Source organism: Equus asinus, chromosome 3 (genome assembly GCF_041296235.1).
Source record: "Equus asinus isolate D_3611 breed Donkey chromosome 3, EquAss-T2T_v2, whole genome shotgun sequence".
NCBI classification, from domain to species: domain Eukaryota; kingdom Metazoa; phylum Chordata; class Mammalia; order Perissodactyla; family Equidae; genus Equus; species Equus asinus.
This window is the reverse complement of record NC_091792.1, coordinates 12,620,312-12,634,835: the sequence shown is the minus strand read 5'-3', so window position 1 is coordinate 12,634,835 and position 14,524 is coordinate 12,620,312. Positions and strand designations below refer to the sequence as shown.

Here is a 14,524-nt window from a genome sequence, read left to right as displayed (position 1 = left end):
TTACACCTTCCTAGATTAATATATATTTTTATAATCATGATCGTATATACACATATACACACATAATATCACATCATAACCCCAGAGTGAACCAGGGGTAGGGCAGGAGGTAGTTTGGTTTGTAATTGAAAGCCATTCCTTATCTATGCATGAAAGGCATTCAATTAGCCTGATCTGATTAACTTTATCAGTGTTACATCTGAACATTATGATTTCCTTTAAAAAGAAAATTTAGTTCTGAAAAACAAAGTGTATTATAATATCTGAAGATGTTTTAGAGGAATTTAAAGACAAAAAGGAAGAAAATAAAAACAGTTGAGATACCCCAGGAAGATAAAGATGTGTCGCTAGATTCCGAACAACATCTTCGGTCAAGTCAGAATGCTCAGAATCCCAGACTAAACCAATTGTAACAATCTCCGGGCAATTCATTAAAACACGGCGAATTTTTATTTTTTGGCCACAGTTACTCTAAAGAAAACCACAAAAGGCAAGTTTTAAAATTATCGAAACAGACTGTATTATGCAATGACAATCTTAACATATCTCAGAAATTTCTTTCTTTAGCAAAATAAAATGGACTTCTCGAAAACTGTCTTAATTATTGATTAAAAAGGAAATTTATTTTAAATCAAGTTACTTTTCTTTAGTATTTTCGTAAATCTGTTAAAACAAGAATTCAACCTAAAAAAAAAGCAGAAATAAAACGCCTGAAGTCATTAATATTACATGAGAAAAAAATCATACCATTTATAATATTTATTTAAGGAAAAAAAAAGAAACTAAGTTTCTCTTTAGTTAAATGATAGATTTCAGAACTTAAAAAAATTTCATCACTGTTCAACATCACTAGTAGGGAAATGCAAATCAAAATTACAATGAACTATCACCTTATACCCGTCAGAATGGCTATAATTAACAAGACAAAAAATAAAAAATCTTGGAAGGGATGTGGAGAAAAGGGAACCCTCACACACTGCTGGTGGGAATGCCAACTGCTGCAGACACTATGGAAAACATTGTGGAGATTTCTCAAAAAATTAAAAATAAAAAGACCATATGATCCAGCTATCCCACTACTGGGTATTTATCCAAAGAAATTGAAATAAACAATTCAAAGAGATTTATGCACCCTTATGTTCACTGCAGCATTACTCACAATAGCCAAGACGTGGGAGCCCATCAACTGACAAACGGATAAAGAAAATGTAGTGTATATATCACAATGGAATACTGCTCAGCCATAGAAAAGACAAATCATCCCACTTGCAACAACATGGATGGAACTTGAGGATATTATGTTAGGTGAAATAAGCCAGACAGAGAAAGACAAACACTGCCTGATTTCACTTATATGTGGAACATAAACAAACACATGGATAAAGAAAACAGATTAGTGGTTACCAGAGGGGCAGGGGGCAGGGGGTGGCTACAAGGGGTAAAGGGGCAAATATCTACAGTGACAGACAAAAATTAGACTATTGGTGGTGAGCACAATGCAGTCTATACAGAAACTGATAAATAATAAGGCACATCTGAAATTACACAATGTTATAAACCATTATGATCTCAATAAAATAATTGGAAGAAAAAAATCAACATGTGCTGCCTTAAATGCTTCACAAAATTAAGAGTTTTTAAAGAAATAGTGCTAAGATAAATAGCTCACATGGTATAAAAAAGTTATTTAAAATAATACTGAAAAAATAAATTCTTAAAATTAATTCCATATATAATTAATATTTACATGATCATTTCTGAATGCCTATTTTCAATGTCTAGTTGAAATTTACCAACATAAAGGCATACTAATATTCTCCAAATTATACTTACAGGACATTTCCGATAGTCATCAGTTGTATTTGCTGCTTGCAGCAATTCTGCAAACATTTCAGGCTTAAGACGTTCATGCCTTTCTATCATTCTTTCAACTTCATTGCTACAAAAGAAAGAGGCAGTCTCAAATCTGGCCTATGGACTTAAAAAAGATCTAAAAAATTATCTATGAAAAACACTAAGTTGTCAATATAGATATGAAGACCTTTTCTCTCTTAAAACATGATTTTGTCTGAAAAACTAACCATAAAGTAAACTTCCATAAAGTGAAAATTGTGAAATTTGGCAGGTGTATGATGAAAAAATTAGGTTAAGAGAAGAAAACACGAAATTATATCATTGTTTGGAACTACATGAACGAGGTAAGATGCTCCGTCTGAAGGTAGTTCTAAGTTAGATGTTTCTTTTACATTATTACTTAACAAGTAGGGACTTAAGTTTAAACTTTGGTCTAACAAGAACAACAAATTGTAGGAAAGGCTCCCTCTGCGCCTTAAAGTTCCCAGTAACAAAGTCACCATTTTCAGCTAACAGAAGGGGCCCTTTGCTGATTAACATAAAAGTCACAACCAAAGCTATTTAAGCCAGGCTTGTATCTTTCATTCCTATTACCAATGCTAATCATTTCCTAAGAGCTTAGGCAGGGTATCTGTGCCACTTTTTATTCAACTTCCCCTCAAGTCACATTTTTACATATCAAGGTATTAAGTACCTTTCAGCAACTATTTAAACATTTCCACAAAGAAATGGAATGTAAACTCCAATCCCCTTCCTAGGCTCCATTCTAGCTGCTCTGGTTCTACCTCATGGTAATATAACTGTCCTAGAGCTGCAGACGTTTTGCAGCTCAATAATTTAAATAATGCACAATACTCAATAACACTTGTACAGTACAGAGGTACAGTACCTCTGATGGTAGTATATTTGAATGGGTAGTATACCCGTTCTTCTAAAGCACTTCACAAATATACTAGAAAGCACTAAACATGATAGGTTCATTCAAATTGCACATAATAGTTTTACAAAACTGACAGCATCAGAGTAGTGGTTAACAAAACATATTTTGAATTTGAAATGAAACCAGACAAGGGTTTCAATCTTAATTTGTCCACTTACCAGAGTAACCTCATTAAACCTATTTCTTCATCAATGAAATAGTGTTTTTGTTAAGATTAAAAGTGACAATTTATGCAAAGCCTAGAACACACTAAATATTCAATAATTGGCATTCAATACTTATTACCAACAAAAAGAGAGAGTTCATGATAAGAATTCAAAGTCTGAGGTCTTGTAATTTGTGGTATGGAGCAGGGAGAGACTGATGAGGATCTAATTACCTAAGATACTGCCTCGGAGCACTGTCACCTTATACAAGAGTTTCAAAGTAGACAAAGTTTTACAGTTTTTAATTTGTGGTCTATGCTTATTCAAACACCATCCCACTTTTCACACAAAGTGAAAAAAATGAGCCTACAATTGAATGAAGTTTAGGGAATGTTTCTCTAAACCCATGTTTCCCAACTCTATATAAATAAGAAAGATATTAAATATACCCAGATAACCAAATTGTTATCATCCAATAATCTTTAAGAAATACTGTGCTACATCCAAGAAAGCCAGGAAGTTTAATAATATAATTAAATGGATGAACACCTGATATTCATTTTGCACAATGATAAAAATATTGGTAGCATTTATCAACTAACTGTTGTACTTATGTACTCTGTTTGATAATTATTGATCCTTGTTTTGTCTTTTGAATTACAATATCTGCAAACATTCACGATAGTATTCAATGTTTGTCATACATAAACTAGTTTTACTCTCAAATACCTGCTAGAAAGTGTTCAGACCACTCTTATTATGTAAAGTCTGGGGATCATTTTTGGATCCCTAATGAGCTAATGTTTCAAACAGGGAGGAGTGAGGGATGGAGGGACAGAGAGGGCAGGTAAGTGCAGCAAATTTTTATTTCAGGTAAATGTTGAGGCCTTAAAAGCAATAAACCTAATGGAGGATTATTCTTCCTTTTTTTCTCTTTTCTGCTTACCCTAGCTTCCATCACCAGGTGGGGGTGACAAGAAACACAGCCACTACAAAGGTAACAACTTAGCAAAAATGAAGAAATCACACGCAATTCCATTTACCATTAAGCTTCTCTTGTTAAGCTCTCCTTAGTTCCAAAAACTTGCTAAAAATACAAATAAATTTTGACTAATATTTTGTATATTTCCCTAAGTAGTACATATATTAGGCTAAATCAGAAACAGCCAACTAAGACAGACATCACTTGCACAGTACAGAGGTACTGTACCTCTGTTGGTAATGTTAGTCTCAGACAAAGAGGAGAAACTCACGTTACAGTTTTATAAAATAAATGTGCAATGTGCTTAAATGTGTTATTAACATCTTTGGCAAATATGCTTTAACACATTCTTACCATAGGGCTGTTGTAGAAATGTACCGCACAAATTCTGTAAAAGGGAGAGGATCTGATGATGCTCCACAGCTACGACACACACACTATAGGTAAAAACATATGTTTAATTTATATTTAATTATATTTATTACATAAATATCTAATAAAATAGTTAAGCCATCTCACCTGTTCATACAGAGTCATGGCAAACTTCTGGTGAGTGATACACGATTTAGAGGTACACATGTCTGCATCTCTGCTTGGCACTATGTGAAAATGAATCTTCTCCAATATATTTTCCTAATTTAAAAATTAAAAGACAAATGAGTTATGGATCTTGCGGAGGACACTTCAAAATACAACTCTTTTGAACCTTACAAGTTTAAAAACCTTTCTAAGATTTTCCGAAGTGTTAAATGTAGGAGTGCCATACACATTGTCAGTTTTTCAGCTTTCCCCTCTTTCATCAACACTGAAAATGTTGTTCAATTACTCACCTTTTGTAGTGTTAGCTTAAAAATCGTTTTAACAAAAGAAACACTATAATGTAACACATGATTTTCATAAAGATTTTAAAAATCCTTTAAACAAATCTCAAGGTGGCTGACATCTAGAATTTAATATTAGAAAACACAGTTTCCTATGTTCCCAGCTTTCTCATATGAGAAAAAGCAGTCAATTTTTTAAAAATCCTACTTGGATCATGTGGATAGTCTATATATTTTACATCAAAATATCAATGATAAAAGCTTATAATATCTGCAATTAACACCTTAATGCAGGGAATCTGCTCTGCAACAAATTTCATATGAAAGTTCAGATGTGTAATACAGATCAATAAAGGGTATTTTTTTTAACAAAATAATCCTCCTTCTTACCAAAGCTTAACCAATAGATTCTTTTAATTTAGCTAACAAACTCCCCCGCTACCCTGCCATTCTACCCCAGGACATTTAAAACCATCCAATTATTTAAGACTGGATTTCTAGATATTCCATGAATTATCATATGTATTAGCACACTTCATTTAAGTGAAAGTAAAGCTATAAAGTACAGTATTGTACAAAATATATTTATGTTTTAAGCAATGGATCAATTATAAACATAAGAAATAGAAAAAGCGTATTTCATGACTGTGTGGGCTTCTGACACATTTACATCAACACAGCAAGTCTGTTAAGCAGTGCACTAGTCAAGGAGCTTTCCATCTATCTAAGGAAACAGTAAAGATGCTCATTAAAAAAATGGTAATAACAGACAGATGCCAAAAGAATTCTACATATAAATTCTACAGGAATTCTGAGAATTGGTTGGGGTGGTTTGATCAGACATCACCTAATAGGCATCAATTAGGTTGAGACTTAACAAACTACAGATTAGAAAACTTCTGACTATTTCAGGAACTTTAACAAAGGCTGTAAAGCAGGAATTTAAAAGATGTGTTTGAGGAACAGAACAGAACCATCTCACCAGGAGGGAAAATCAGGGAGGAATCAAAGAAATAAGGTGGAGTTCAACTGTAAAGGGCCTTTAATGCCAAAAGAGTCTAGATTTGAATCACAGAAATATATGAAGAGCAAACATTAATGGGAAGAAAATTATGTGAATCTGGTGGCCATTAAGAAACAGACTATAGGGGCCGGCCCGGTGGCGCAGCAGTTAAGTGCACACGTTCTGCTTCGGCGGCCCAGAGTTCGCCAGTTCGGATCCTGGGTGCAGACATGGCACCTCTTGGCATGCCATGCTGTGGTAGGCGTCCCACATATAAAGTAGAGGAAGATGGGCACGGATGTTAGCTCAGGGCTAATCTTCCTCAAAAAAAAAAAAAAAAAGAAACAGACTATAAAGGGGATAGCCTGAAAGGATACTAGTAAAGAGGCTCAAATAACTCTGAGAGTAGAGGCCTGGACTAGGAAGAAGTGGTGACAGAGAAATAATATGGCAAGGAAAACCTTAAAAGGGTTTCTGATGAAAAGAACTTACAGAATTTGCTGAATAGATACAGGACTAAGGTGGTTATGTCTTAAACACAGGTGACATCTACACTATTAAAAATTTAGTAATCAACATACATATTTTAGAAGGTGTATAAGATACATTGCTGATGAAAGGAATGCTCTACTTATCAATATGGCAGTAAAGAGTCTCAGAACATGAACCTCAGTCACTGATTCTCAACCTGGAGTGAGGCATACATCAGGATTGCCGCCCCTGATGGCTGCCCACCAAGATCCTCTTCTCTCCCAAAGAGGAGCATTGCATGTAATGAGAAAAGTCTCTGCCGGGCGTGTGTTGCACACGTAAACCCTGTGGAGGCAGAACACTGCCTTAAAAGTGATATAAAATATATTTAGTAAATCTTTTTTCTCCAATAAATAAACTTTAAAAAATTCTAGTAGTCTAACACTCAATACAAATTAAAGCAGCACAAATAATCAAAAGCAAACGTTCACAAAACACAAATGGACTTAAACTGAGCTTTGAAGGATGGGTAAGACACGGATCCACTGACCAATTCTGATACTTTTCCACTGTTATAAATTTATGTTTAATTTGTCTTAAAATTTGTATCATTTAAGGAATGCAAAGTACTATCCAGACTTAAAGATTATCAAAAATACGTACAAAGCACTCTGCAGCGTCATCCATAAGGCCAAGCTGAAATCGCTGCTCATCTTTGAAGCTTTCTGCAAGTGCATGCCTTATGTTATCCGAGGGAAGCGCTTTTTCTCGACTGTGCTGAAACTGTGCAAATGTTGTCTGCAAATCAACAAGCACATCAGTAAGTTTAACACCAACGACTATAAAAACACTTTAAAAATTTCATTACGACATAGTGAAACTCACACTATACTCAGAAACTAATACAAAACAGTCTCTTGCTCTACAATTCCATACAAAAATTAATTATTTGGGGGGCCGGGCCCGTGGCCAAATGGTTAAGTTCGTGCACTCCACTTCGGCGACCCAGGGTTCAGATCCTGGGCGCAGACCTAGCACCGCTCATCAAGCCATGCTGAGGCGGCGTCCCACACAGCACACAGAGCAGACTCAGAAGGACCCACAACTAGAATACACAACTTTGTACTGGGGGGCTTTGGGGAGAACAAAAAAAAAAAAAGGAAGATTGGCCACAGATGTTAGCTCAGGTGCCAATCATTAAGAAAAAAAATAATAATAGTTTGTATCAGTAACGTGTAGAAATGGCTGCTCCAGACTCTAAATCAAACGTGAGCATGCTTCAGAATTAAACATGTAGAGCTCTCAGGTCCCATCCTCGGTGATTCCAACTGAGCAAGTCTGAGGAGAAGCCTACTTTCAAGCTGCTCCCCAGCTGATTCTGATGTAAGCTGTTTACGGAAGAGTTTTGAGATAAACTGCCTTAAATCTAAAAGTATACTATAGGAATTAAAATTATGTTAACCAAAAATAAGCATGCAATCACATAACCAAACCTCAGATGTCTGCAGCCTCATTCCTGCACATTCTATGGGACCGAAATGACTCATTAAGGCCAGCCCAAACCCAAGGAATGAGACTGCACCTTTTGAGAGGAAGAGTACAAAAGATTCTGCAGACAGGCGTTTAAGCCGCCATGACTCACCTCCCCCCTGAGCTCATCTCCACCGCTCTCCCTGTTGCTAAGAAAGCATCCGCCACCCCCGTTTCCCTGAATGTGTCAGCACACTCCCGCCTCAGGGCCTTTGCAGTTGCTGTTTCTCTGCCTGCCTGGAAGGCTGTAGTCCACTCCACACCTTTTCCAGGTCTTGACTCAAATGGCGCCTCCTTGGTGAGGCTTTCCTGGCCACTGCACACTCTTCATTCCCTCTCCCTGATTTATTTCTCCTCCTTAGCAATTACTACCCTCCAGCACAATCTATATTTTGCTTCCTTATTGTCGCCTCCCCTACAAGAATACAAGCTCCAAGAGAACAGGGGTCCTGATCAGTTTGTTGACTGCCATATCCTCAGTAACTACACCGGGGCCCAGAATTCAGCAGTAGCTCAAAAAATTTGTTAAAAGGATAAATTATTTCAAAATAATGAAAAATGTAACGTTCCTGAAAAATTTATACTATTCAGAATATTAATTTTAACTCTCCTTATATAAAAGTGGAAACGAAAACAAGCCGAAAAAAACATACTTTATGAATTCAAAATTACACATCTCTTGACGATGAACTTTAACTACAAATAAATTGACCAAATATGTCAACTATCAAATAAAACTAAATTTTTGGAGAAACAATTGATAGTAACTATTAAAAGGTTACCTTCAATGCACAAAATATGCAGGCATCTCCCTGACAAACGTGTCCAGTCAGGACCCGCAAGCTTCGTCGGAATATATCCAACTGCCATAAAACCTAAAAACAGTGAGATGTGAAGAAAGAAACACAGTAAGACTTCTCTCACGGTGAAAAAAGACACATTGAAGCATTTTAAAAATAAATAACTTCTCTTAATCTCTTGTACACAGATACCCACAACCCCTCAAAGTAACAGCAGGTACAAAACTGCTATATACATGTAGTGCACACGTAAAAGACGGATTTAGAAGATACTCCTATTGATTCACAGGTAAAACCAGGACAGGCATAGAGCAGGAAAAAACTAATTCCTCAGTTAAGGATTTGATAAGAACAGGAAACATGGCCTCCTGAATGGACAACTTGGCAGAGACACGAAAGAGGAAGTGATTATAATACTCACTACAAACTGAAATTTAGGAAGGAAATATCATTGGAGTTGAAAGCTAGAGTGTACCAAATAGGGGTCAGTACTTTGTGGCAAGAAGGGTGAGCAGAGGCCTGCGTGGTCACTGCACACTAAACGAGAAAGGGGTATCTTTGTGGTAACGGGCACAGCGTGTCAGAGGCAGCAGTTAAGAAATAACCTGAGTACACCTGCTGCAATTATCCACTTCTCATCTGCTACTAAGACAAAAACAAAACAAAAAAGACGGTCACTGTTGAAATAAACCAATCTCGTACTCAAAATCATTCTGAAAAACCTGGAGTCAATACAATAGGGATAATAATACTCCTGCCTCGTTGAGTTTTTCTAAGGATTAAATAACAGGTAAAGTATTTAGAGAGCAGTGCCCAGTACATAACTGGCATGCAAGGAATGTCTGCTGCTATTTGTTGCTGTAAATACGATTACAACAAACAATTAATACCTTCAAGTTTCCCTATACCTCTCATTCATTTCCTCAAGTAATATAGGTAAGAAAATATCCTCATGATCTCTCACTTCTCCCAACTAAAAACAAAAGTTAATAGAAACAAATGATCTTAATGTTTCCTATATTTTTTAATTACTCAATAACTAAAGTCATTTCAGAATTTCCCTCTGAGAGTTGCTTTTTCTTAAAGCATAATAGGATCCAGTTAACTATCACAATTAACTCAATGTTTTGCAAACCACTTGAATATGTTTCATAACTTTCTAGCATATCATATCCTATCATACCACAAAATATACTCTATGAAATTCATTTTACCAACAAGGAAGATGAAGCTCATGACAGCACGGCTTTGGGGAGCAGCACAGCACTGCAGTTAATAACCACCTCTGAAGGCAGGCTGCCCGGGTTCAATTCTGGCTCTATCGTTTACCAGCTCTTGGGCTGACTTGGGCAAAATGTTTTCTGAAACTCAGTTTTCCCATCAGTAAAATGAGGATAACTGTAGTACCTACCTCTTAGCATTGCTGTAAGGTTTGGATTAGATTAAACAAGTAGTGTCAGATACATGTCTAGCACATGGTAAGAAGACAATAAATTATAGTCATAAATGTTAACCTTGCTTTTAACTTAGAGACTTAAAACCACACCAATATGTCATACATACTTAATTGTACTGTTTTCTCATCAGATAAAAGTTTAAAATATTCAGCCAAAGAGAATACATGCTATAATTTGTTTATAAGGCTAATGAAGTGAGTCTTTCAAGTATATCTGACACATTTTCTGGGATTAGCAAAATGTATAAGTTACACTGGATCCAAGCTACAGAAAAAATATTTTATGTGAATTCTCTTAAATTCTCTGCATATTTTTCAATACAATAGTTTAAAATCTATTTTACCAAATTCATATCAAAAATTATTCTAATTATTGTTAATCCTTATCATAGTTCTTTTTAAAATATCAATTATGCTCTACCACCTGTTTAAAAAAATTAAAGTCTAAGCAATTTGTTGGACTAATAAGTTTTTCTTTTGTATTATTTGCATGTAGCATTTTAACATGGTACCTAACAAAATTAATGTACACATTTTTGAATGTTTATACATGTTTCTTATTTAATTACTCCAAGATTACTACATATATGCATACAAATTTAATAAAAGGATGCAAATCTCTCATCATATTCTTCACTTCAAAAAGATCTAAAAAATAACTCAAAAATTAAGTAACAAGAAATGGTACTTAAACTCATTTTTCTGACTTATACTATATCCATAACATTGTAAGAATGTTCACTCTCAGTAATTTCTTATAAGATGTATTCCACGATTTATTTCTCAGCAGTTTGTAAAAGTATTCAACAAACTGCATATTAACGTTTGTATTTTGAATTTTTTTAAATGAAGTCAGGCTTTTTCTGACAAAAAGTCTACTTGAACGGCTGTTTTGTCAGTGAGGAGTGGCTTTGCAAATTAGTTTATATGGCCGACATTTTAACATGAGAGGCCAACGGATCCCCTAAGTTGAAGAGATGGAGGTGGGAGTTGAGGGGAGCCAAAGTAGCTGGGCTGGCAGGGCCGAGTACTGCAGGGAGAGCTGCCCGGACAGTTAACCCCAGAGCTGTGTTGAGGGCTCCCGTTGAGTATTGAGGTGAGTACTATGAGGACACTACCTGAGGCTGGGGAAAGAAATACCCAAAAAGAGAAGAGGGAACAGTACCTAGAGCTCATACCAGCCTAGGATGTGCCTGTTCCCAACAGCCAAAGTGGAAAACTTCATAATTCGCAGAATTTTGGTTAAACAAGAAAAAAGGGCCCTGCCCCTGTAGCAGAGAAATTAACCCTAGAATGAACACAGCTCTGGTACTGCCTAAGAAAGTATAAAAGTAAAATGATCAAACTATTCCCCAATAAAGTAACCCTGTCGCAGAACAAAGTTCAAGAATATTTTTGGGAATATAAAAATATCTATCACCCAACAAGGTAAAATTTAAAATGTCTGACGTCCAATAAAAAATTACCAGGCATTAAAAGACAGAAGAAAATATATTTCAGGGGCTGCCCCGTGGCAGAGTGGTTAAGTTCGTGTGCTCCGCTGCAGCTGCCCAGGATTTCGCCGGTTTGGATCCTGGGCGCGGACATGGCACCACTCATCAGGCCACGTTGAGGCAGCGTCCTACATGCCACAACTAGAATGACCCACAACTAAAATACGCAACTATGTACTGCGAGGATTTGGGGAGATAAAGCAGAAAAAAAAAAAAGATTGGCAACAGTTGTTAGCTTAAGTGCCAATCTTTAAAAAGAAAAGAAAAGGAAAATATATTTGAAAATGAGGAGGAGGAAAAAAAAATCAATTCAAACACCCAGAATGTGCATAAATGACAGAATTAGTAGACAAGTACATTAAAACAACTATTATAATGTATTTCATATGTATAAGAAGCTAGGGAAAAGACTGAAAAAGTTAAGTATAGACATGGAAAGATTTTAAAAAGACCCCGATCAAACTTCTAGAGGGGAAAATTGCAATGTCTGAGATAAAAAATACACTGAATAGGATAAATAGCAGATTAGACATTGCAAAGGACAAGATTAATGAACTTGAAGACACAGCAACAGAAATCATACAAAATGAAACAGGAAAGAAAATGAAGAGGGCATCATTGAGCTGTGGGACAACTTCAAGCAACCAATATATGAGCTGGAATCCTCCAAAGGAGAGGAGAGACAAAAAAATTATTTGAAGAAATAATGATCAAATAGTTTCCAAATTTGATTAAAATTATAACCCACAGATCCAAGACGCTCAATAAATTCCAAAAGAAAACTATGTTAAGACATATCATAATCAAATTGCTTTGAACCAGTGATAAAGAGAAAATCTTAAAAGTAGCCAGAGAAAAAGAACAGATTATGTACAGAAGAACAAAGATAAAAATGATAGTAGGTTTTTCATTCGAAATAATGCAAGCTAGAAGATACTCAATGGTGAAAAGTTGAACATTTTTCCTCTGAGATCAGGAACAAGACAAGGGTGCCCACTGTCACCACTTCTACTCAACATAGTACTAGAGTCCCAGCCAGAGCAATCAGGCAAGAAAGAGAGAAAAGAGGTATCAGAATTGGAAAGAAAGAAGCAAAACTGTCTCTACTGCAGATGACATGATTTTACATAGAGAAAATCCTAAAGATTCAAGCAATGAACTATTATATCTAATCAATGAATTCAGTAAAGCTGCAGGATACAAATTAACACACAAAAATCTGCAGCATTTCTATATACCAATAATGAACTTTCTAAAAAAGAAATAAAGAAATCAATCACATTTACAGTAGCATCAAAAATAAAATACTTAAAAATAAATTTAGCTAAGGAGCTAAAAGATCTATACTCTGAAAACTACTAGACAGTGATGAAAGAAATCTAAGAAGATACAAATAAATGGAAAGGTATCCCATGTTCGTGGATTGGAAGAATTAATACTGTTAAAATGTCCATACTACCAAAAGCCACCTATAAATTCAATACAATCCCTATTAAGAGTCCAGTGGCATTTTTTACTGAAGTAGAAACAATACTCCTAAAATTTATATGGAACCACCAAAGACCCCAAATAGCCAAAGAAATCATGAGGAAGAACAAAGCAGGAGGCATCACATTTCCTGATTTCAAGCTATACAATAAAGCTATAGTCATCAAAACAGTATGGTACTGGCACAAAAACAGACAAATAGACCAATGGAACAGAAATGAGAGCCAAAAAAGAAACCCAGGCATATATGGTCAACTAATATTTGACAAGGGAGCCAAGAATACTCCATGGAGTAAAAACAGTCTTTTCAATAAATTGTGCTGGGATAACTGGATATTCACATGCAGAAGAATGAAACTGGACTCATACCTTACACCACTCACAAAAATTAACTCAAAATGGATTAAAGACTTAAATGTAAGACCTGAAACCATGAAACTCCTAGAAGAAATATAGGAATAAACCTCCCTGACATGGGTCTTAGCAATGATTTTTTTCATATGACACCTAAAGCACAATCAACAACAATGAAAATTAAACAAGTGAGAGTACATCAAACTACAAAAAGCTTCTGTACAGCAAAATAAACCACCAACAAAGTGAAAAAACTACCTAGAGAACAGGAAACAATATTTGCAAACCATATATCTGATAAGGGGTTAATATCCAAAATATATAAAGAACTCACACACCTCAACAGCAAAAAAACATACAGTCCAATTAAAAAATGAGCAAAAAACCCAAATAGACATTTCTCCAAAGAAGATATACAAAGGGCCAACAGGTACATGAAAAGATGCTCAATATCACTAGTCATTGAGGAAATGCAAATTCAAACCACAATGAGATATTACCTCAGACCTGTCAGAAGGGCAAGAAATGATAAATGCTGGCATGGATGTGGAGAAAAGGAAACCCTTGTGCACTACTGGTGGGACCGTAAATTGGTACAGCCACTGTCAAAAACAATATAGACGATCCTCTCAAAAAATGAAAAAATAGAATTACCATATGAGCCAGCAATACCACTTCTGGAAACATATCCAAAAGAAACAAAACACTTACAAAGATATCTGCACCCCCATGTTCATAGCAGCATTATTTACAATAGCCAAGACATGGAACAACCTAAGTGTCCACTGATGGATGAATGGATAAAGAAGTTGTGGTATTTACATACAATGGAATATTATTCAGCCATAAAAACAAGGAAAGCCTACCATTTACAACAACATGGATGGAACTTGAAGGCACTATGCTAAGTGAGACAAGTCAGAGAAAGACAAATACTGTATGATCTCACTTATACGTGGAATCTAAAAAACAAATGTACAAACTCACAGAAAAAGAGATCAGACTTGTAGTTACCAGAGGCAGGGGGTGGGGGGAAGGAGGAACTGGAGGAAGGTGATCAAAAGGTACTAACTTCCAGTTACAAGATAAATAAGTACCAGGGACGTAATGTACAACATAATGACTACATCTAACCCTGCTGTATGATGTACAGGAAAGTTGTTAAGAGTAAATCCTAAGAGTTCTC

The 14,524-nt window shown here is 35.6% G+C and overlaps 1 protein-coding gene across 2 annotated transcripts in view; it reads right to left on the bottom strand.

Annotated features, from left to right (window-relative positions):
- USP53 (ubiquitin specific peptidase 53) overlaps positions 1–14,524 on the bottom strand; it is a 62,037-nt gene that overhangs the window by 24,553 nt on the left and 22,960 nt on the right. The window contains exons 3-8 of one of the 2 annotated variants that reach the window (XM_014857616.3): positions 8,530–8,622; positions 6,881–7,015; positions 4,442–4,555; positions 4,277–4,359; positions 1,834–1,939; positions 325–471 (exon numbers count right to left, since the gene is read on the bottom strand). In XM_014857616.3, coding sequence (XP_014713102.1) covers positions 325–471; positions 1,834–1,939; positions 4,277–4,359; positions 4,442–4,555; positions 6,881–7,015; positions 8,530–8,622 — 678 coding nt within the window. Of the gene's footprint in view, positions 1–324; positions 472–1,833; positions 1,940–4,276; positions 4,360–4,441; positions 4,556–6,414; positions 6,519–6,880; positions 7,016–8,529; positions 8,623–14,524 lie in introns of those variants that run through there. The other variant, XM_070504688.1, reaches the window with a different exon arrangement.